Source organism: Letharia lupina, assembly GCF_014066315.1.
Source record: "Letharia lupina isolate WasteWater1 chromosome Unknown contig_2, whole genome shotgun sequence".
Classification (NCBI taxonomy): Eukaryota; Fungi; Ascomycota; class Lecanoromycetes; order Lecanorales; family Parmeliaceae; genus Letharia; species Letharia lupina.
In genome coordinates, this window is record NW_023502971.1 from 181,592 (window position 1) to 205,268 (window position 23,677).

General features: G+C 50.7%; 8 protein-coding genes across 8 annotated transcripts; 5 read left to right on the forward strand and 3 right to left on the reverse strand.

Moving 5' to 3' along the window:
- Positions 1-373: 373 nt before the first annotated feature.
- On the reverse strand, positions 374-1,832 carry HO133_004212 (uncharacterized protein; the record flags this gene model as incomplete). The annotated part of the gene is made up of 4 exons (XM_037295131.1): positions 374-801; positions 850-1,222; positions 1,276-1,447; positions 1,504-1,832. 4 exons carry the CDS (start codon positions 1,830-1,832, stop codon positions 374-376), a joined length of 1,302 nt encoding a protein of 433 aa, XP_037157132.1.
- Positions 1,833-3,528: 1,696 nt separating this feature from the next.
- HO133_004213 (uncharacterized protein) lies at positions 3,529-4,400 on the forward strand (the record flags this gene model as incomplete). The annotated part of the gene is made up of 3 exons (XM_037295132.1): positions 3,529-3,883; positions 3,943-4,109; positions 4,170-4,400. 3 exons carry the CDS (start codon positions 3,529-3,531, stop codon positions 4,398-4,400), a joined length of 753 nt encoding a protein of 250 aa, XP_037157133.1.
- Positions 4,401-4,553: 153 nt separating this feature from the next.
- HO133_004214 (uncharacterized protein) lies at positions 4,554-5,534 on the forward strand (the record flags this gene model as incomplete). The annotated part of the gene is made up of 2 exons (XM_037295133.1): positions 4,554-4,578; positions 4,684-5,534. The coding sequence occupies 2 exons, from the start codon at positions 4,554-4,556 to the stop codon at positions 5,532-5,534; spliced, it is 876 nt and encodes a 291-aa protein (XP_037157134.1).
- A 2,758-nt stretch (positions 5,535-8,292) lies between these two features.
- HO133_004215 (uncharacterized protein) lies at positions 8,293-11,582 on the forward strand (the record flags this gene model as incomplete). The annotated part of the gene is made up of 3 exons (XM_037295134.1): positions 8,293-8,699; positions 8,750-9,183; positions 9,247-11,582. 3 exons carry the CDS (start codon positions 8,293-8,295, stop codon positions 11,580-11,582), a joined length of 3,177 nt encoding a protein of 1,058 aa, XP_037157135.1.
- Positions 11,583-12,021: 439 nt separating this feature from the next.
- On the reverse strand, positions 12,022-15,272 carry HO133_004216 (uncharacterized protein; the record flags this gene model as incomplete). Its single annotated transcript, XM_037295135.1, has 3 exons — positions 12,022-14,365; positions 14,415-14,902; positions 14,928-15,272. 3 exons carry the CDS (start codon positions 15,270-15,272, stop codon positions 12,022-12,024), a joined length of 3,177 nt encoding a protein of 1,058 aa, XP_037157136.1.
- Positions 15,273-15,813: 541 nt separating this feature from the next.
- Positions 15,814-16,905, forward strand: HO133_004217 (uncharacterized protein; the record flags this gene model as incomplete). The annotated part of the gene is made up of 3 exons (XM_037295136.1): positions 15,814-15,876; positions 15,934-16,254; positions 16,336-16,905. 3 exons carry the CDS (start codon positions 15,814-15,816, stop codon positions 16,903-16,905), a joined length of 954 nt encoding a protein of 317 aa, XP_037157137.1.
- Positions 16,906-18,431: 1,526 nt separating this feature from the next.
- Positions 18,432-20,628, reverse strand: HO133_004218 (uncharacterized protein; the record flags this gene model as incomplete). Its single annotated transcript, XM_037295137.1, has 6 exons — positions 18,432-18,529; positions 18,584-19,615; positions 19,669-20,132; positions 20,184-20,421; positions 20,474-20,542; positions 20,595-20,628. 6 exons carry the CDS (start codon positions 20,626-20,628, stop codon positions 18,432-18,434), a joined length of 1,935 nt encoding a protein of 644 aa, XP_037157138.1.
- A 1,686-nt stretch (positions 20,629-22,314) lies between these two features.
- HO133_004219 (uncharacterized protein) lies at positions 22,315-22,670 on the forward strand (the record flags this gene model as incomplete). Its single annotated transcript, XM_037295138.1, has 2 exons — positions 22,315-22,449; positions 22,473-22,670. 2 exons carry the CDS (start codon positions 22,315-22,317, stop codon positions 22,668-22,670), a joined length of 333 nt encoding a protein of 110 aa, XP_037157139.1.
- Positions 22,671-23,677: the final 1,007 nt, after the last annotated feature.

Here is a 23,677-nt window from a genome sequence, read left to right on the forward strand (position 1 = left end):
GGCTTCGGCACGGATCGACGAAGGAGACAGGCTAAAGTAGTCCGTATATGACCTGCATATCGATGCACATGCTCGCGTGGCAGCCATTTGATCTTCTAGAACTAATAAGCAGGGGACACGCATGAGCGTCCGTGCGTCAGGGTTGCTGCCGATGCAATCGATGCTACCCAACAAGTACATAGTCGCTACCCCGCATGATGCAAATAGTGAAGGCTTAACGGCCATAAGCTTCGTTTGTAACGAAGATGATTTGATGCTTTCCGTGCCCCGCATGATTTAGGCATGAGATAGCTTGCCACCCGCAACGTAGCACTTCAATTCCGTATCTAAGGCCGCAAGTGGCTTGGTCTTCATCCAGGCAACTGTCGACTCCTCAATTACCGTCACTATAATGGGCAGGCTCATGTCGTCTGCGGAGCAACTCGGCCAACGGTATGTCATCCTCGTCATAGAATTCGGCATCCTCGTCAACGCCGAAGTCATCCAACCTGTCTCCCTCTGAATCTCGCCAAACCTCTTCACCGCCTGCCAAATCATCGGATCCAACTGGCTGGGAAGCAAAGGACGCCTCATCATGGCCTCCATTCCTGTAGCGTTCATGGAAAGGTCGGCGCCGAATTGCAGTAGTGGCTCCTCCGTCATATCGCTTTAGGTCTTCCTCTTGTCTTCTACGAAATGCATCAACGTTGTTTTGAGTCGTCGACAAGGCTTCATCGTAGACAAACGGTTGTTCGTAAGGTGGCCGATTGCTAAGCCTTGGCATCCGGTCAGGGTCTGGGGGTGGCCACGACATAGAGGGATCTGTCAATAGCATGTTAGCATTATTATACTTTTCAGAGCACACAGTACCTTCAAAGCCATTGGTCTCAAAGTCCAGGCCAGACTCGATTGATGGTGTTGCCGTGAACGGCCATAGCCAAAGCAAAGGAGTACCGCCCATTCCTTGCCTCATATTTTGAAGTATTCCAATATCGTAAGGGAATTCCTGTTTCCTAATCTTGACTCTCATGCCGTCTGGGCCATCTAGATATCCTCCCAGGACCCGAGCTCGGCGAACGAGCGTCTGATGTCGTTCAATCTCCCATCCTTCAATTGTTGTTACATTGCCACCCAAGCACCAGATATTACGAGCCAGAAGGATAGCAAGAGCGAACAAAGTGAGCGAGTTTACAATCAGGAATATGAACAGGAAGACTAGCTGGGTGGGAGTAGGACCGAGATACTGAGAAGGTCTGATAAGTAATGACCAGAGCATGATCAGCTATACCGACATACGCTTGGAAGATTACGTCCTGTCCAAACCACAGCTACTCGGAGGTAGATGAAGTATTCGAGGTATACCATTGATGCCGTTGCATAGCATAGGAAGCGGAGGAAATGAGGAAAGGTACGATGAGAGACACAATTGATAGTCCATGGGCAGTGGTGATCCATCTTTGGGATACATCTGCAGGCTTCCATCAGATGTCGGCATCATTTGCAGGAGATGAGACCCTTGACCACCTTTGACAAATTTTGCAGTGATGTGCTCGGGGCGGCTTCAACGCTTCACACTTTCTACACCATCTTAGCGTCTTCTTAGACGGCGGTGATTGCTCAGAAGCCGAGTGATTGGAATTCCAGGCAGGCGGTACCCATCCAGGATTAGTGAAGCATGCTCGAGCGTAGGTGATCCATATGCAAGCAACCAGAGCATTGAAGATGAATGCCTGTTTCTGTTCCAAAGCGTGCGGCTCAATGTGGCGAAAAAGGATTTGCGATCCATAGGCGAGATATGAGATCAAGGCAAACACGCCGGGGAGTGCCAGACTTCCTAAAGCGCTCCGAGACATGAGAAGAGGCAGAAGAAAGTAGCAAAGAAAGTAGGCGAGGATAGGAAGCGACAGGAAGGAAGCAAAGATGCAAATTTTCAATTGACATTGCGCGGTGAATACCATGTTTTAAGATTTCACTACCAGGCTTGGCAGCAGAAGTTGAAGACGACAGCCAGCGCTCTTACCAAAGGCGATCAATTATCCCATCTGGGTGACTTACCACCCAACCCAAGCCTCACCTCTCCAATCGAGACGCTTCGCTCAGGTCTGGATAAGACGATGCTGACACTGGTGTGATAAATGAGGGAGTTGAAGGGGATGAAGGAAGGGTGCGCCCATCCTGACTCTAAATACTTTGTATCCCCGAGGCACTTCACCAAGGCTGACCCAGCATTCGTTCCCCTAGAGTACCTGTACTCGTACATCGACCTTCCTCGAAGCCTAAAGTACCGTAGAACACCTCGTCTATCCTACGGAGTTGCTGTCGGATATAAATTTCCCCTACCTGTCCTTTACTTCTCTACTTTACATTATTATTATTCGACTAGTACCCCTTCGACTAGCGATTTGGCAACATACACTACTTACTTTACGATGGGGATCTAAGGTAAGGTACAGTACGAATACTTATTTTGATTAGCTCGGTTTCTGCACGAATCGATCCTCTCTCCGGTTGCTTAGCTTCTCTCGTAGGGCTACTAGCACTACTTTATGTTTTAGTGTACTTTAGGTACTTTAAGTTGCCAGTATTGCGAGTTGACTTTCGTGTCCGGGAGTGAATAAATAATAAACTTCATGGAGACTCCGTTGGACGACGGTTGGAAACATCAAATTGCGACGAGCAAAGCATCGTCTTTTCTAAAAGTACCTTACTGGTTGGACTTCCCTCTACTCAGCCCTATCACTTGCATAGGGTACTAGTACCTTACATGACACCAAGTCGCTGCCAAGACCTTCGTATCCTCAATTGAACGTCGTATCGTCGTCTCGACAACACCGAAATCATCCTTAGCTTTGACCTACGATATACGCGTACAGAAGTGGTCGTACACGCCAAGAAATGCCAACTACTCTGGCATCGGAATACCTTCAATTAATAAGTAAGGTAATATCTCAGATTACTCGTACATTCGAGAAGTGAGCTACGACGCTAATATTTAGGGTCTTGGCACTCAGCCAAAGCTCTTAAGGGGTTCTCCCGCCACTACTAAGCGAGGTAGCTCACTTCTCGAATGGATAAGTACTTCATGAATCATGACCGGGCGTATGTATGTCTTCCATTCCGTTCGTTAGCGATGTATTGTATCGTTAAGCCCGTTGTTGACCTGATTGATAGACGAGTGAGTATGCAAGACCTCGATTCCAATCGGCTTGTCTCGCTGTAGAACTCAGAGTTCAGTCAAGCAGGCTCAATCCATGACCAACAAATTGCATCGAGCAGTTGTTGGACCGTTTGACTGATGGACTGTTTCAAAAATTGCTCAGGATATTGGGAGATGTCATGTTGGTGTGAGTTTCGTGGGCCCGCATCGAACTTTATTTTGGCATGGCGAGGTCTAGTGCAAAGAGCGGGTGATGTTGGGCATGATACGAATATAAATACGTTGAATGTCTACCTACTTGAATTCCCATAGCTCTTGAACTCATAGCGAACACATTCGTGGAGGAAAGGCCCCAAAACCCATTCTTTTTAATCGTGGTACATTTCCAAGCCATGCATATCACACATATTTCACTCAAAGCTTTGGCATCCGTTGCTGTCTTTGCAAGACATGCTGCCGCCTCGGCAAATTTATCGAACTCATCGACCGAGAGGCTTAGTCCCATCGTTGTAGACTCGATACCAGCGCCCGATACACAACCAGAATTCAAATTCGATTTCAACGTGATCTTCGAAGGCGGAAAATGCTCTGCCAGCCAGCAGGCGGCAATCCTGCTCACGATGAAAAACATCGCAGGATTTTCCAAACGAGCCCGGCTCTGGAAGGAGGACGAATTTCACGATTGGAGTGGCGAAGTGACTCACTGGTTCGGAGAAAGTGCACATACCCAAGCTGCGTGGATCAGAAGTAACGCGACTTTCAATCACATACTTCGCTGCAGGCCTACTAATTGACATCACTGCCAGATAACTTCCTCAGAGTGAGTACGGCGATCAACTTGAGGAAAATCGAATATACCAACACCTGGCTGTGGGTTGGGTGCGACTATGGGTGGACCATCCCCAACCTTGCGTGCAATCCATACAACCATGCCTTCAACTTCCTCAACAAGGTGGCCTGGTTCAATCGCTATGTATGCTATCCTCAAGAGTGACTGCATACCTCGTGGTGCGAGTTCTGATTACGTTTTCAGGACAGGATCTTCTGGAATATCTGTCCGGGCTTCTGGTCTCTGCCTACCGCTCCCGACAAAATTCAGAGCACAATCGACGATCCAAGAAAAAACATACACTACATGGAGAACTACTTGAATACGCGTGAGCAGTGGCTCTTTTCGGGTATCATCTCGATCCGTTCCATAGGCATCAAAGAGAGTAACGTTGGCGTTCATCAGACCTATCACAACTTCTGGCGGGTTGTTTAGTGGAGTATTCCAACCTGGCACAAAGGCCAGCTGCCTGTCATAGGATGGCTACACTAAAAAATGGTCTGCCAGGAACTTTGGTGAATTGTATGCAGATCCCCAATGCAGACTCATGTCTGATCCTGTATTCATCATCAGCTAATCTCAATAGACATGTCATATTATTATACCGCCCTGGGTAAGATAATCACCACCCGCCAAGCCACCGGATTAGCTAATCGGTATTAATTAGCGATAAGTATTCCGGAGTCGTTCGATTGGGGAGCACGTCCAGTCGTCTCAGTTGCAGAGGACTGGGCCGTCGATGCATGGAGCCACATGAACAATAGCGACGGCACAAACTCCAGCCTCACGGCACTTCCAGATCAAGGCGCTGGAACATGGCAATGGGATTATGCCACTTCTGAAGCGCCTCCATCTATGCCAAATACGACATTTACTACCATCGGAGATATCACTTTTCCGTCCATGCCAGACACAGCTCATCCGGAAACCGAGAACTGCTTCACATTCCTACCATCCATATCGGTTCAAGGCAGCCCGAGCGAAAAGTGTGACTGCGGGACGACGACCGCAGCGTTGACAACCCAGGGATCCAGCACTGGCTGCGCGCTCAGCAATACCATCTTCCCGATAAACCAGTTTCCAGTCAGCACATGGACCGTCACCTCATCTGCTACCCCGGCTCCCGTGGTGACACCGTCACAGCGTATGTATCCCAGAGGTATATTTCAAGTTTTCAAGGAAATGGGAACTGATATCAAGATCACAGCAACTCCGACACGAGCGTTTGAGATTATGTTCAAAGACGGTACCGTCGACGGGATACAGCTCGACGCTTGGACAGTCTACTCGCACCCCATCGGTCAAGCCACCAAGATAGATGCCTGCAATGGAGGATTTTTTTTTAAAACTGCCGGCGACACCGTCAGCTTCCCGACCAGCCTAGGCCCTTTCAACAATGCTCCATACAGATCATGCAGGTACCAAGGTCCCACGAACGCTCCTGGTAGCGTCTCCTGTCCGGATATGGCCACATGGACCACATGCAGCCCAGCGACTTGGTCGACGCAGGGTTGTGACAACGGCGCCGGGGAAGACGTATTTATCGCGCAGGCTGAATGTGAGTTCTGAGTTTCCTGCGGCGGTGGAACGCAGTCGGCTTCCCTGGGCCAGCATCTCTCCTGCGCAAACCGTCAGCGAGTCCATTGCGCGGGAAACGGTAGGTCGCGTTCGTCGTTGTTGCAGAGTTCATCATGTAAAGTCAAATCAGTATGCATGAATACTTTATCCATGTGATTGCATCAACCAGAGTGTGAATTCGGGTCCAAAAGGGGCATGTCTAGAGCCGTAGATTACTTCGAGACTCGGTCTGTCTTCACGGCAAGGAATTGAGATACAACGACCTCTTTGCTTTTTAGGGAGGGATGAGCGTTGAGAGAGCCAAAAGGCAGTGGTGCGCCCTCCCAATCCGGACTCCAATCCCGGCCGTCACGGTCGAAGATATCCTTCGGGTAGTTCACCCAGACCGATTCAACATCGTCATCGTTCTCTCATACTACTTCTCCCCCAAGCACACGCAACACCTCGCCCCCGCTCGCCTATCATGTGAGCCCTGCCAAACACCCTTCACGGTATCTGTTCCCGACTTGTCCATCTAGATCTACACGATCAAAAGCCATCGTCTTATTACAACACTCATCTCGACAGCCTGACCGGCCATGTGCCATGGAACCAAAAGAGCATCGAAACTTCACTCCAGCCGAACCCTCCTCGTCACACGCCTCGCGGAGCCTTGGAAGTTCCCCAGCCAACATCTGTCTGCAGGAACCAAGTGCGCCTCAAAAGCAACCTTAATTCCTGGATACGAGCACCTCAAGCGCCCCTCGGAAGCAGTCGCGTGGACGGATCCGTGAGTCCGCCTCGCCGAACCTCTTCGTACTTTACGCCTCGACACGAACCAACATTGCGCGTGGGTGGTTAGTGGGAAAGGCAAAATCGGAACCTCTCCTCCCTCCTTCCTACCCTCCCGTCTCGGACAACTGTTCTGGTGCGCCCGCTATACTGTGATACATACTTTAAATTGCTGCGAGTGATATTGGCAAGGAGCTTAATAACATACGTCGTTTTCCGCCCTTTCGAACAGATAGGCTCGGCTGACTATATTGTAGCTGCACAGGGGTTTTCACAGTAAACGTAGCCTGGTCAAGGGTATCAGATATAATTGATATAATATCAGTTGCAACGCCCTCCATAGCGCGCTTTACTACCTATAGGAAATTCAAGGCAGATATATTATCAAGAACAGACTAGATCCCACCACAATCACGACCTTGCATCGACGCGGCTATACTGCTTAGAACAGTTCAGCCAATATAGTTTAGTTCCAAATAGGGCGTGGGCACATTTGCGGAGATGCCAACGCGGACAGTGGTGTCGTTATACTGGATAACGGGAGAGGCCGCGCTTGTTTCATATGACGCAGCGTACCGTGGCATTGAATGCCTTCGAATATGACTTGGCTCCAGAGCTAGTTGATGCTTTTGGAGGAGCTGACGAAGTTGGGCTGGGGACAGCTATGGCGTGAGTAATGATGGTGGCAATATCCAACAATGTTTGGAACGAAATCATCCTTTGCAATAGGAATCCTAGAGAGGGTGAGCAGTCATGTGTAAGATCTCAAAGAGGCTGTTATGGAACATAGGTCAACTCCGCTGGGAAACAAGGGGAAACGGACAACTCGATGTAAAGCAATTCCGGGTTTTTTCATGCAATGTAAAGGCCGAATATCTCAAAGCATTCATTTTCGACATGCAGAGGCAGCACTCTATACTTTTTATTGCACCGATGTCGTGGACCATGAAATGCCAGCTCCTGCATTCTGTGGTCAACTCCCCATAGCACGTGGGCATGCATACCCTGTTCAATGCCAATGTATGATGAAGTCAAGCATGAAACAAGTCGTCGATGGAGGGGGTAAATGACTGTTGATGTGAGTGATAATACACCCATGGGAGAGATGCAGGAGCAGTTGAGACTCGAAATGCAAGACGACGACGACGACTTGATACATCACGATCAATCTTTGATGTTTCAATGCCTCATGGTTGAAGGTCCTATTGGCCGAGGAGCAACAAGGGGGAGGGTTGGACCGCAACGACTTTCGAATACTCTCCGCAGAACCACGAGCATCGGACTTGCTCGATCTTCCTTAATACATATACCTTAGGGTTCCGGACAGTCGTGTTATGTGAAATTTTGAAAAAGGGCAACCAACAAACAGATTTCAGAAGCGGCGCACCGGTCAATAATGATAGGTTATTTCTACAATGGCGGTGCCAAAGAAAAGCAAGTGAAAAGACTACCTATAACGGTGGTTGAGACCATCTGAAATGGATGCCTTATGGTCTCATATCTCATCCGCACAAAATTTGGAGAACTTAAAGGAATAATGGACACACGTGACACAGTACTAGTACAGTACTTGTATCCGCGTCTACGCGAAACAGGCTATTCTAGCGTAAATTTACCGCCAACCTTAATTGGCTACTCTTCGAATCTTCCGAATGCATATCACGGCAACTTTGATACACAATGTAAAGTCCTCATCATTTGTTTGTACTATTTTCGTGTGACCTTCTCCGCTGACATGGCATCTTGGTGTAACTGCTTATTTCTTTCATGTCATAACTTAACAAACCTCGGGCTTTCTTGCCCTCTTTCAATACATGTGGGTACGTCTTAAGACTTAAGAGCCGACAGGGCTTATCCATAAAAGTTCTCATGCAATCGAGACTCTAGAACACGCTACAAGGCCTGCTGGTCGCGACCACTACTTTTTTCAAGGCGGAGGATTTCTTAGTTTTTGGCTTTTGTTGGAGAAGCTTGCAGCATGCCAATTGCAGCACTCCCACCGAACGCCGTTCGAGCCATCGGCTCTTCACAAGCGCTTACCGATTCTGCTTCTGTGGTCAAGGAATTAATAGACAACGCTATTGATGGTCGGGCTACTACCATCTCTGTTGAAATATCTGCAAATGCACTGGACGACATTCGAGTTAAAGACAACGGTCATGGCATTGCTCCAGACGACCGTGCCATGACGTGCACAAGACACTGCACGAGCAAGATAAGAGATCTTCATGATCTCGAGAATATTGGAGGGCGCTCTTTAGGCTTTCGAGGGGAAGCGTTGGCGAGTGCAGCAGAGATTAGTGGGAGTCTTACAATTACCACCCGGATAGAGGGCGAAGGCACCGCTGTGGAGCTCAAGTTCGATCGCAAGGGTCAGATCTCGGGGTAGGTTGGTGGCACGCGAGGCTTCCGGATCCATGCTAAGTCAGCCTCAGTAAAAAGCGCACATCTCATCCAGTGGGAACGACCGTCAGGGTCGAAAAGTTCCTCCAAAACCTGCCCGTTCGCAAACAAGCTGCTGAGAAGATAGCGGTGAAGATTCACGCAAAAGTCAAAAGGATGCTACAAGCTTATGCCCTAGCACGGCCGCACCTACGCCTGTCGCTAAAGATTCTGAAGGCTAAAGACAGGAAAGGGGACTGGACGTATCCAAAAAGCGGAGCAATCAGCGCTTCACGACTGGAAGCCAGCTTCAATGCCGCCGCTGACATATTTGGCAAGAAGCTCACGAGCCAGTGTGAATCGACATTTTCGAGCTGGTCAAGCACTGGAGAGCAGATCGACGAGGCCACGAGTGAACAATTGGGGCCTAGCGCTAGCAGAGACGAAGCGTATACTCTTGAGGCTATAATGGCCAGACAGGACTGCGGTACCTATTTCCTCGCAGTCATTAGGCAGTAAAAAGAGACCTACTAATCTACTCGCCATCTAGATTGCTCAGTACTGTCCAACGCTGGCCAGTATCTATCAGTGGACTCGAGACCGGTTTCATGCACAAGAGGAACTTTGAAGCAGATCATCTCATCATATAAATCTCATTTACGTTCTGCTACGGTCGGCGAAGACAATGCAAGGATTGTGGACTCTTTCTTGTGTTTGAATATCGCTTGCCCGCCAGGAGCATACGATGCAAATGTTGAGCCAGCCAAGGATGACGTTCTATTCACTAACTCCGAGTTGCTTCTCGAAATAGTTGAAAGATGGTTCCACAGCATTTACGGCGAAGTCCAGCCTAATTTTTCCAAGCCGTCAGCAAAAACCGTATCTGCGCTTAATCCTCGCGGTATTGAACTATTGCTCGCTCGAACAATTGCGCCTGTCGAACCTGCTCCCGTGGGCATTTCCCGGGTGGGTGGATCTACCCTTCCGGCGCCTCGGTCAGCATCTAAGTTGACTACTCACCCTCAACCACATTCAAGTCCTCTAGCGACCTCTGCCTTTGATTCATCGGCTGCAGCACCTCCTTGCCAGAAAAGTGATGAAATCTCCGGAGCAATCAGCCATTCAATCACGGATTCTCCAGCCACTGATGAAACCCAAACAGGAGCACCTCGCGGTCCCCCACCGAGTCACGATTTCTCCACACCTATGCTGTCAGAGGACGCTGGCCTCAGGCCCTCTAGCAACGCTGTTCCTGTCGAAGGGAAGCCTGGTTGGATCGGTTCCATGTACGCAGAGGATGAAGACGACGAAGACCTCGAACTCGATCTGCGAGGACGCCCCAGATCATCTGCGGATATTGACCCGGACGGAGAGGAACCTCTGCGTGATGTCAACGTATCGAATCCATGGGCTTTCGCTAAGCTCAACGCAGCAATGCGCCCCTCAGGTCGTAACAAGCAACTCCACACGCCAAGACGACAAATCGGCGATATTGGCCATTCCCCTGATCCATCTTCAGACGATCTGCCACGGGGTCTAGATCCGTCATTGGCGGAAAAGCCTTTGCGTCGCGTTCACCAGGCTCACTCTTCATCTGAGGCAGCTTACCCAACGCCAAGCCCTTTCCCATTCCCTCAAAAAGCTCGTGGAAAGCGCAAGGCCGGCGATGCTAGTGTCGACGCTTTATCAACGCCTGCACCATCAAAAGGGGAGCGTCACAGACGTGGAGCGTTGGATACTTGGGTGCAGAAGTCGCTTGGTGGATATGACGAGCTTGGCGATGCCTTTAACACCGTGCAGAGGTCGCTCGGTGGCTATGACGAGCTTGATTATTCCCCTAACACTCTGCAAGAAGATCCAGGTGCACCAGACCAGCCATGTTCCCGTGATTTTGTCTCAGCAAGATCCCTACCGCCAGGTGGGACACCGCTCAGTGAGATCCCAGACGCATCCCAACGAGCACGACGGAAACCCGGGCCACGGAAACAGCAACAAGGCAACATCGACAAACCATTCATATTTCCCGTCAATGACCCCAATCGCGTCTGGTTCGACACAAGAGAAAATCCACTACAAAAGCGACCTCAAAGACTACGCCCAAACAATGACCATCAAGACATACCTACAGTACCCACCCTCATCCTTCGCGACGATGAAATCGAAGAAGACGCGCCAATCATATCAGCCTCTGCAGAGCGCTCACTACCACCTATACATCCCGACTTGGCAATAACGCTCGACTACGAAGCCCGCAAGCAAAAGGCTGGAGAGGCACACAGAAAAGTATTGCGGGAGCAAGCCGCTGCCGCAAAGCTCGCCAGCAAAGCACCGGCAGATGGACCCAATCCTCTTCACCCTCAGCACGCCACCACGTCGCCTCACAAGAACCGCCAAGCCAAAGCAATCGCCGCCTTACATACTTCAGACGGGCCTTCGCCCGCAACGCCATCGCTCGGAGCGGAAGGGACCGCAGCACTCGAACCCTCCGACCCCCGCGCCTACCTCCTGCGCATGCAGCAACAGGGAGAACAAGCACCAGAGTCACAAAGAGGGAGGTCGAAGAGGCAGAAGACGGCTATGTTGCCGTTAGAGACTGTGCAAGAAGGGAGTTACATCGGCGATCTGAGTCTGATGGTCGAAGACGTCAATGTGGGGGATGTGGAGGAGGATATGAAAGACAGTGGCGCGTGGGATCATTATGTCAAGAGCGGAGAGGTGGGTGAAGCATTTGAGAAAGTGAGCATGGTGGAAATTAAGAGGTGGGAGGGGAAGCTGAGAGACTCGGTGAGGGGGATGTATGCGGTAGAAGGTGAAGAAGGAGAGAGAGCGGATGTGGATGTGGATCTGTCTACGATCTTGCGAGCTCACTTAGCTGGACATGCGTGATGTACACGGACCACGTTTTGCTTTTTGCGTTGGCATATAGCACCCTTCCGTGAATTTTGCATTGATCGGCTTCATGGATTTTTTTTTGGGGCGGGGGGGGGGGGGTTGGTCAAGCGATCAATGAACCTGCGTAGCGCGGCCTTTTCGAGCTTTGGCGTCAGATAGATACCCATTTGCTTACTCAATGCTATGGTTTGAGCGATGCTCTGCAACAATGCTCGCGGCCGTCGAATGCTCGACCAAGACACGGGAGAAGCCCATCATATCCTGTCTATGAACGACAAACAAACACCAGGCTGGATCATTGACGCTCGCTGCATGATGTCTGTCCAATGTGGTAATCCTGCTGTGCTAGGGCTGCTCAAGAGGACGATTCGAAAATGAGACATCCAATCATAGACGCTACACAAGACCTGTTCCGAGGCATGATCGATGTGGCTCAAGTTCCTGTAGCAGGCATCTCATATCTCGTATCCCCACCCTTCGCACCAACTGTAACCCATACCAACTTTCCACCTTCCTCCAACATTCCCTCCCACTTGACACCCTCCTTCCTCCCCATACAGCCCAAACCACCCTCTTTAGCCCAGAGGCCCACGACATCCCTCACAAACACCGTCTTAGCATCGAGTTCGTTCTCTCTGACCAGTTCTTTGAACTCGTGACCGCGATAGGAGCCGCTCAGCATGACGCTTGTAGGGTAGCAGAGGACGCTTCGAGCAGCCAGTGCTCCTGCTTCTAGAATTCGTCCGGTTTTGAGAGCCTTCGCTGCTTGGATGGGGAGGTGGTAGAAGTCGAGCCATGTTCCATCGCCGGAGACGACAATTTTGGTGTGATCTGGAAAGTTGAATTGGAATGATCCGTCGCCGAAGCCCCAAATGCCTACATTGCCTAGACGCTGGTAGAACTTCACGAATGGGCCTGCAACATTGTTACGTCTCGACCTGCTCGAGTCCGCCTCTTCGGGCGAGTTTTCGTCAATCTCTTCGCTCTTTCCGAGGCTTTGCGTCATGTATTTGCCGAATTTGTCCCAAAGACAAAGCTTCCTTCTTTTCTCATAGTCGTGGATGTCGCGTCTAGGGGCAAGTTTATCTGCAACACCAGCATCGCTCACCGGGACCTGATATTGAGACGCCGGAACCAGGACACGCTTGAGACCATCCAGGCCGCAGTTCTCGATAAACTCAATCGGTGCACCTTTTGCGTGAACCATTTGCTTTTTTTCACGATACTTTGCTACGTTGCGCTTCTTCAAGTGGTCTTCCGCTCCTGCGACAACGACGCAGGTTGGATTGCTGGTTTCATCACCTTTGAAGACGCAGCCGACGGTGCCATTAGCCAGGATGTAGCCGATGCCAAATTTATTGGTGTAGTCGACCCACTTCACGACCACTGGGCGTTGCTTGAAGTTCTGGCTTCTAACATCGAAGTCTTCAACTTGGGAATGAGCTTTGCCCCTAGTCAATTCTTTCAAGCTTATCTCAAGCTCATTATGAAGTCTTTGCAATTGACGAAGAACATCGTCCGGCTTAGATTCGGGAAGGCATTCCAGTACCTCATCGGGTCCAATGAGTGCATTTTCTGGCCTTGGGCTATCAGACCGCTTTCTGGCGCGATTCGATGTCATCTCTGAGGACATTGTCCTGGTGAGGGGCACGACATCAGCCATCTCTTTCTGCACGTTTGATGCGATTCTGGCTCTTGATCGGGCAGCCATGTCTTGTGTTTTCACATCGGGGTTTGAGTATGCGTGATCAACACAGTGATCCTTGGTTGGTGGTCTGCGAGCTTTCGGTGCCACTGGCGGGTCTACCATTTCTTCATCCAGTACGTGGACTTTCTTCGCTCGAGTAGCTCTAGGGTTCCGGGCTAGTGCTTTTGCTTCGAGACCCCCCCCACTGGATGCGTTGAGGGTGGGACGAACGGGCAGCTCGTTCAATAGTCCTCGTCGTGCACGGACAGAAGCATTAGCCGAAGCCTTGGTGCGCACGGCGCTGTCATTTGGACCGGCATGCTCCAAGATCTGCTTCAACTGGGTTCCAGAGCTGACATGAGCAGCACGGAGAGTAGCAGCATGACTTGGAATAAGAGCTCTTCGTGGTCGCTCAGGCACTGAGCGATTGCTCATGGTCTCTGCCACAGCGGTGGACGATTGAGATATGGCCGCGGACGATCGAGATGTGTCTGCGCCTTCCACGACGTGCGAGTTGATCAAAGTTGATTGGCTGGAATCGTTGGCTTCTGAGTTTGGCGAGCTTGATGATGCGAACTTGGAAGTGTACACCATGTCTTTGGGCAATGGTACGACGGGCGCGTTCCCAGAGTCTTCTTCTGCCTGGCACTCCTTGTACAGAGACAGATCAACATCCCCACCAACCGCTACTTGAGGCTCACGGTCGCCAGGTAAACATCCCACACCACACTGTCTTGCAAGAGACCTTAGACTCAAGCGTTCGGTACCCTTCAGCATAACATCTCCACGAGGAGAGGCTTTTCTATCAAGGTAATGCGGGAATTCACGGCAGAAGTATTCCTCCATTACCATGGGCATTGCGTCGCCACCGTGCATCGAGAAGAAAGGATGGCCGACAACCTGATCTGGATCAGGACGTTCTTCCGCATCTACTTTCAGCAGCCGAGCAACTAGGTCTTTTGCTTCCTCGGGTATGTCATTGAAGTGCTTGTTCTTCTCCGGCCAGTCGTACTCCACACCCCGGGCCTTCCGATAAATCTCGTTTTGGGAAGCTGCTTGGAATGGCGGCTGGCCAACGAGCATTGCAAACCTGAAACGGTCAGATCTGGGGTACGGCTAAATGCAATTCCGCCACTTACATAATGACTCCAATTGCCCATATGTCTACCTTGTGATCGTGTCCACCCTTTCCCTTTTCCAAGATTTCAGGTGCAATGTAATTGGGCGTTCCACATAATGTAGTCCTCCTAGACTTCTGGTCGTATAGGCCTTGGTACTCGTGCTTGCTTACCAGCACTGCTGCCAGACCGAAGTCCCCAATCTTGAGGTTCATGTCGTGGTCCAAAAAAAGATTTCCCATCTTCAAGTCTCGATGTATAACGTTCCGGGCGTGCATGTATTTGATTGCTCCGCAAAGCTGAACAGTCAACCGTCGGACCTCCGGCAGGGTCAAGCATCTTCTCTTCTTGACCATGTCCATTATCGATCCATTGGAGCAAAGCTCAAGCACGACGTAGGTGCTGTCTTTGAAAGTGAAGGCGCGGTGAAATTCGACAATGTTTGGATGCCGCATCTTCGCATGGATTTGGAGCTCTGTTCGAAACTGCGACATTAGCTCGAGATCTACCTGTGAACACCCAGAAACAACATACTTTGTCCTCCATCTTCTTCAGGCTCATGTAAGTCTTGACAATCTTGAGAGCGAATATGGTCTTGCCTGCCCCTCTACCCTTATTGCGTAACTCGCCTTCGTAACAGATCGCAAAGCCTCCTTTCCCTAAACACTTTCCGGTCCTGAACTTCTCAGCCAACCCACCCTTAGTAATGGGAGGCTGAAGAACCCATTCTGGCGGTGCGGGCGCATAGTCTTTCTCCTTCAATGCTTTCTTCGCTGCCTCTGCCCTTTTTGCTTCTTCATCGGCCAGCTCTTTCTCTTTCAGCTTGCTGAGTTTTGGTCTGGCCTGGATGTTGGTTGACCTTGGCGATAGTGCCGCCATATTGTATTTGTGGTCAGCTGAGTCGTAGGGAACTGTATGCGAGTCTCAATGAGTCTGCAAGTAGACTAACGAGCGCAGGTAAATAGCGAATAGTCACAGCTCCTAATTATCGCATATTTGTTGTAGAGAATATTTACCTGGAGGTGAACATAAGAGTCCATGAGCCTACCATAACCAAAAGTAGGACATGTCGGGCAAGGTGAAGAGACGTTTGCAATGAGTGAAAGAGTGTGCGGTAAAATGTAAACAATGAAGTTTTTAGCTCATGACAACCGCCGAGCCGGCTAACCTTCCTAATTTGGCCCGGGTAAAAGAACTCAGGACTCGACAGCCATACCAATTTTTGTGTTTCACCGATGTTATTGCTATGAGCTAAAAACACACTGGAGCAAACTAAGAATATGTTGAAAGGTCCATGTCCCACTGATCTATGGAGACTTCGCTCTCAATAGCCCACGTTTCGCGTGCCAGCCGCGGGGGCCTACAGCCATGATTGTCACGGACTTGCTTGACTGATTGCCTATTGACTAGGTCGCCCGCAATGTCTAGCATAGTGATCAAACTCGGCTCTCTCGTGGTTAAAACCCTCTCGAAGCCAATTGCGGTGGGTCTCTGTTCCTCGATAGTCCGTCATTCAATGGTCTGATTCCCTGCCTTTCAGAATCGCATCAAGGCTCAAGCCCGAGAACACGAGACATTTCGTCGTGTCTGCGTCAGCTTCGCGCAGGGTATACATCGATGGGATATGCGATTTCGGCTTGGACTTCTCCAAGATAGTGCAGCGCTCGAGAAACAAGCCGCCCGGGAAGCTGCAGAAGCTCAGGCGAAGAAGCACAAGTTCGAAGCTCCTACAGTCAAGACAGAAGCCCAGACAAAGGCCGATGAAGCATCTGAAAACCGGTCTAAAGACGGCCTGGATAAGGCTAAAGAGCAAAGAAAGAAGCCAAAGATCCGGCCTCTATCCGAAGCTAAAGCTATTGATGTGGGTGTCATCGCCCTCATCTGGGGCAAAGGCCAGGCTTTTTACCCTTAAATTTATATACTGACTTGCTGGATATCCTAGTTGGGTTCGAACTTTGTCTCTGAGTCCTTTCTCTTCATCGTTGGAGTCAGCCTGGTATTCTTCGAAACATACCGCCGAAGCAAGCAGGAAACCTCGAAGCGAGAAGATGTTGCCGATCAAATTGAGAAACTGGAGAATCAAGCCAGATTGTTCAGGAAGGCTTTCGTGGATTTAGAGAGAGAGACCTTGAAAACCACCGGCACAGGTCTAACAGGCACACGGAGAATCTTGCCGAGGGAGGTCTACGAGCTAGAAGAGGAGGATGAGAAGGAGGGCAAGCCGAAGGGCTGGCTGTCATGGTTTCAGGGATTATACCGACGAGATGTCCAAGCAGACGAGACGAAGCCCGAGCCACTGGTCAGAGCTCCTCAAAGCAATCCTCAAAGCACGTCCTCTGTGCAGAATGCTACAACCTTGAATGACTCTAAGTCTACAAGTATCTTAAGCAAAATACTACCAACGGCTCACAAGGACGACACCGCGAACAATACCCAGCAGCTGGGAGTAAGCCCCAGGAATAAGACGACTGAAAGCAACAGTCCGCCCAGAGAAGGCGGTTCGAAATCATGAACATGCCTCAATGTGAGAACGCATTGTCTTGCATGACTCCACTGTATATGTAGGTGTGTATGATAGGCGTGGTGTGTGACCATGGATGTACACGAATGAACGGGCGAAATGCTAGCAGAAGTGGCGGCATTCAATTGGTATACCACGTGCCTCTGGGTAATGGAAGGCATCTTTCTGCGTTGAGCGTTCAAGGAGTTATTGTGGTGAATACCCAGAGAACGCGTCTCTACTCGCTTAGTCCTTACAATTCTCACTTTTTCAAGGAATCCAATCTCCAAATTTCCACTTCCCCCATTTCCCCCTCAACTTCCCATTGAAAACTCGATAACCAGCGGACTACCTCCAAGTATATTCCCACTTCGATAAACTCAATCAGCCATGTTCTGCAGCACCCTCCGTCGCCGCCCTTCCCTCTCCACCCTCATCCCCCTCCTCACATCCTCCGCCGACCCCAGACTTCGAGGTAGAGTACCACCTCTCCCAATTCTCCCCCATCAAGCCATCCACAACCCACCCACTGACCCCCAACATGCAGAAACCAACCTCCAAACCCACGACCTCGCCCTCCCCACCCAACCACAACCCTCTCACGCCGCCCAGCAGCAACGACCTACAACCCAACCGTTCCTCATACTGACCAGCGCATCCCTCCACGACCCGAACGCGACGGAGAGGATAAACCGCTTCTCGACGCTGACATCGAGCCCCGTGCCCACGATCGCATTCCTGCTATCTACTTCGGAACAGAGTGATGCAACCGGGTTGCACCGCTTTATGGAACTGCAGACACAGTTCGTCACCCCTTCCCTCCCACCATCAACCCCTCTAACAACCCCCCCCCCCTCCCAGCCTCCACGCCATCCCCACTCCACCCCCCCTCCTCCCCATCCCCTCCCCGCATCACCTCCTCCCCATACTGCGCACCTACACCACCACACCCACACCCTCACCCTCACCATCGGCCCCGCCACCGCCACCCGCAGCAACGCTCTCGCTCCTCCCGCACGTGACGGCCACGGCTCCCGCGAGGCCGTTGTCGACGCACACGACGAACGTGCTGAGCGATCTGTGTCGGTCGGTCAGAGAAGTGGCCGTGCTGGCCGGGACGGAGGGAGGGAGGGGGGTGCTGGGGGAGTGGCTGGGGGAGGAGGAGGGGAAGGGGGTCGCGGAGTTTTGGGAGGGGGAGTGGATGGTTGAGGGGTTTTGATCTGTGGGAGGGGATGGATGGATGGATGAGCGAATCGGGAAAGAGATTTGGGTTGGGGGGAGCGGAGGTTGAGAGGAGGAGGTGCTGCGTCGCTGTTGTTAGCTATGTGTCCGGGTCATCCATTTGGGCTGGAATGTGTTTTTGGGGTGGTTCATTGGCATGTTGCTTGCTTGGGCATGCTCTGCGAGGAATGATAGCCTGTAAATTTGACGATTGCCCATGTGCAAGTGCTCCATTGAATCTTCGTATCAATACAAGAAGTGCAATTCAATCCAACTCCGCATAACCCGATCGACAGCGATCTCGCCCATGTGGTTCCCTATATCTCCAGCCGTGGTTCCTGGCCCTGGACACGTCCAATAACGATATTGGCGGCATATTTAGGGATGACCTCATCATCGTGCAGCATCTCGAACTCTATCACAATTGTCAGCTCACACATTTGCATTGAAGGGAGGAGATGGGACAAACCTTCAGAAGCATCCTTACCCATATGGCTAAATAGCGCCTGTGGCCCCCCTGGATGTTCATCCAACCAGTTCGTCACATCAAGCACAATACCCTTGACCACAATCCACAGATCGTCCTTCTTATTGTGCTTCGCCACTTCCTCCATGCTATACTCCTTCTCCGGCACCTTGAACTCAACGGGATCAGACGGCTTGCTCACTTTCCCCGGATCCTTGCTGTCTGCCTTGTCACCCTTCATTACCGGACCAGCAGAGCCCTGCGATTGCTGCTCTTGCTTCTTGCCTCCTGCAGCAGGCGAGTAGCTTGCGTCGGAAGAAGATGAAGATGCATTAGAGCCATCTGCCCACTCCACTGAGATCTTCCCTGGAGTCGAAGGGTCAATGTGCAGGGAGATCTGTCCGAGACGCTGAGAAGCGGTGGAGATGCCACCTGTGATAACTTTCTGGAAGAGGTACTGGCTGGCGCTGCTGCCGGCGACACGGCCGTAAACGACACAGCCGAGAAGGGAAGAGCCACCAAGCCGGTTGGCGCCGTGCACACCACCTGCGAGTTCCCCGCAAGCGTAGAGGCTCTCGAACGGTTTGCCCTCGGAATTTAGAACCTCTGCTTTGTCATTGATTTCAATACCACCCATAGTAAAATGTAGGACTGGCTCCATAACGGCGACGTGGAAGGTATCCTCGATGTTGAAGGGAAGGTTGTGGAAGAACTTCTTGCCGAAAGGGTCTTTTTGTTTGCCATCGGCAATCTCGTTGTAGTTGGAGAAGGTCTTCTGGAGAGTGGTTTCTGAGCATCCGATTTCTTTGGCTAATTCCTTGCCGCTCATCTTCTTCATCAGGCCACGGCCAGAATAATGGCGAGTATGAAAGTCGAGCACGTTGGAAGCTTTGGAGTTGAGAACAAGGCGGATGGGCCACTTCTTGGCTTCCTTCTGCTTCCACATTTCGCCGGATACATAGTCACGGTGACCCAGCTCATCTGAAAATCGTTGACCTTCACCGTTGAGCAATAGACCACCCTCACCACGGAGAGCTGTATATCTGTTAGCGAAAGGCTTGGTGTCATTTAGACGTAGGCAAACCTACCTTCGGCAGCCAAAAACTTCCACTTCGAGCCTGGGTCTTTGGGGTCGACCAGACCTGTTGGATGCACTTGGACCTTGTCAAGGTCGATTCCGTTGCCACCGATCTCCATCAACATCTTCAAGCCATCACCAGTAGCGTGCGTGCCGTTTGTGCTGGCCAGATCAAATGTATCGGGTCTATGTTTCTTCAACAAAGATGAGTCGCTGAAATCAGCAGCGTAGCCTCCGGTAGCCAGAACAACCACACCATCAATGGAGCTCTCCTCGCCACCGAACTCATATGTGACTCCAGTGATCTTGTTTCCTTCTTTGTTGATCTTCGTAACACGGGCTTTCTTGATGATTTGAATCCGCTCTGGGTCACTCTCAACCAATTCTTCTAGACGCTGCATTAAGGCGTAGGTTATTGCCATGCCTGGGAATTTGGCATCGTGCCCTCTGTGTGTTCGGGGTTGGGAGTGGCCACTAGCTAGTTGTAAGCATGTTGTCTATCCCAATTAGACGAAGAACCCATACCCCAACCGTGAGACGAGGGTCAAATCCAGGTTGAACACATCCTGAAGCCATTCTACGGCCGAAGCGGATTGGTATGTGAGGACTTTGATCAGGTCAGGGCGTGCCTTGTCTCTCGCCGATTTTATTGTGTCATCGTAGAATTGTTTTACGCTGTCTTGGATCTTCTCGTCGACTTGTGTTCTTGTCAAGGCAGCATTGATGCCCGAGGTTGCTTTTGTAGAGTTTCCGCCAAAGAAGTCTATGTAATCGGTCAGTTTGTTGAGGCTGGCAGAGGGAACTCAGAAACCCACTGTTCTTGTCGAGTAGCAAGACGTTGCCACCAGCGAGGTAGATGGTATGGGCAGCGCTCAGGCCAGACACTGTGTTTCAATCAGTCTCGGGCACGGCGGAGTGGGGTGAAATGCTGCTTACAGCCACCTCCAACCACGATTACTCTGGGCGCCATTGTGAACAGGATGTTTAGAGGAAGCGGTAGGATATTGTTGAGCGTGAGAAGGAGACGAGGAAAAGTGGTTTCAGAAGGGAAGGGATTGGGAGTCTTTGACTGTTGACAATGGACTTTCGATTTAGTGGCGTAGTATCTCCGAGCCTCGGCTGCGCTGGTCTGCCTATGAAATCATTGAAGGTGATTGGTCAACCATTACCCACAGCCTGTTGGTGCATTTGCATATGACCGGTGACTCAAGTTCACTTTCCAAGTCCAATATCAGGTGGTCTTTGAATGAACGAAAGGATGGTACGTGCTACGCGTTTCGAGCGTCATTTCCGGAGCGCGGTGGGGTTGCAACTGGTTTACTTGTAGATCTGCTGGATAGTACTAGTACTAGAGGTCTACATCCACAACAGTGATGATCAAAATCCTACACACAGAGTAGCTCTCCATGTGCTCCCAACTTCTCGTTTACCATGTGCTCTCCAAAAGGCTTCTGCTTCTCCCGAGACTCCAACTCTAAGGTAGCATTGCCAAGGATATTGACCTGAACAGGCAGTCGAACTTCTTTTCCATTGAGTTTTCATTGCACATAATCAAAATTGAGTACGATGTTCGCCATGGCTTCTGTCTTACCCAATCCACTGAAAACGGTGAAGATTGCTGCAGTCATATTGGGGCATCTCGGAAACCCGCCATCCCTCTCCATATGTGCCCAGGTCAAGACTGATGCCACAACGACTTTGTCGGCACCCACTCTACCATGCAAACTTAGGACCCCGACTATCAAGTCATAAAGCGCGACGAAGGAGCTACCACTCATCTACCATCCCACCAATTTCGAGAAAAAGGATAACATGGCCCGTGCTTAGGATACCCCCAGGCGTTTCCTTACCCATTTTGGTCAAAGACTCATCATGCTGCATAAAAGGTTCCTTGATGCTGTATTGTACTCTGATTCCCACTGCGTCGACGAAGAGCTTTAGCTGCCAGGCCGTCCGGAACCAATAGGAAGTTTGCAAACAAAATGGTTTCATCTCTAGTCCAGAAGTGATGATTAGTCTCCACAGCTTTGGACAATTCTAGACGTCCTATCCTTCGCCGAAGCACTCGAAAAGATCTTCGCGCCTCGTCGAACGGTTGCAAATCCTGCTGATCACGTTTAGTCAATTCGAATGATATCCGACGAGTGCATCTGCGCTGGGAAGCGACATTTTATACCCTCGTTATACCTTCAACTTCTAAGCTTGTCAATGGCGAATCGTAAGCCTTGCAGGTTAGCGCATATGTTCGTTAGTCAAAGGGTAGTCAGACGTAGTCACGAGAGCTTGAATATGGAACGTCATACGAGTGAAATGAGAGGAATCGGAAATCTCCACCAGCGACTACGAGTGCTTGAGGCTGCGGTACCAATGGCTCGAAAGTGGCCTGGCAGGCTGACCCGGATGTTTTGGGGGTGACGTGGCCAAATGTAATACCAGGATTATGCGGCAACACTTCAGGTATGAAACCTTGCAGCAAGCTGATTGGAGGACACATGGATCCTACCCTATCACACCACTTTCACTCTATCTTTTCATTCTTCGCGGTGATGCAATAGCTGTATTTCAACCTCACAACGTGTACAAGAGGGCAGCATGGCCCAATGCGAGGTAGGCGTGGTGCTCTGGAGAGAAGAGACTCCAAATCTGGCCTGCGACCATGGATCCGATGACAATCCTCGCGGGCGGACGTCACCAAGAGAAGTCGGGAGCTTCATCAGAATCGGATGTCCTTAATGCGACGCAGAATATACCAGGAAAACCGCCCAAGACGGACACCTTGCTCATGACAATGGTATGCCAAAAGAGAGTACGCAGCGCGCTCCCACAGTGGCTCATTCTACCTCGTCTCAAGTGACAGAGGAACCGGAAACCTTTCCACGATCTCACCTGCGGACTTTACTGCTCAAGTACCACACACTTGACGCTATATTGCAAATGAAACCCCATGTCATAAACAGGTGCATGGATCTCATCCACACCGAGCCACCGACGGGACCAATGGCCAACAAATAGGCGCACGTCCATCGACATAGTCGCAGACAAGGGTAAAAAGCACGCAGAAATGATTCGGAACTTCAATACCGACGTTCTACACGCCGTTCTAGACGTATGCTCCGATGCGGCAGAATGCACGAACGCTATTCCGAATCACACACGGGGTGAGCCAGCCTTGACCGCGGGTGAGCTGCAAATCGTAACCCAGCCACCACTCTATGACCGCATTCGCGCGAGAAAACTTGTTATAGTGATGCTTTAAGAAATGACACGAGCTTTCGTTAATAGGCTCGCTTTTCCCCGACTCTGGGAGCGCTGCCGAACATCTACCTGGGTGGGAAGCAGCCTTTCTTTTACCAAGGCTCACACGTCGGCTTCACTTCATGAAGAATGTTTGTGTGGGGGTGTAAGCTTTCTGCCTCCTATGTAGCCACTCTGTGTACTTTCTCTCGACTAGAAATGCGTGGTAGAGTTAGGCTGTCTCCAAACTCCGAAACATGCGCTGAGATTGCCACGGTGAGTCTGTCAATCGCCACTCACTGTTCTCCATAAAGAACTCCATTGCATGTTCTACGCCACGGTAACTGGGAATTGGCATACGCAGCTAATGCTGCCTGGTTCCGCTCGGCAAACTCAAACAGCGGTGGTCGATGGCTCTGTACGCCTTTCCCAGGCTTCTGGTGTGCAAGAAAGGATTAATTTGATGGAGACCGCCAACACGTTCCACCGCTACTGAAACGAGAACCCGACTTTCATGTCTACCCACCCACCAAAGGATCTGTCCTCGGAGATCTGACCGACATATATTAGCATTCCTTCGTGAACGCGGAAGTGCCAGAATGACTCGACAGGCACTAGACTGGTTCAATCATCGTCCCACAGCAGACCCTGGCGCTGGTCGTGACTAGGAATCAACCGCAAGCCGCATAGGACATATCGCACGGTTCGGAACTGGAACTCAGAGCCAGCACCTAGTAGCTATCGAGATCCCATTGTAGAACCTGTCTCAATCGTGTGAACCCTGC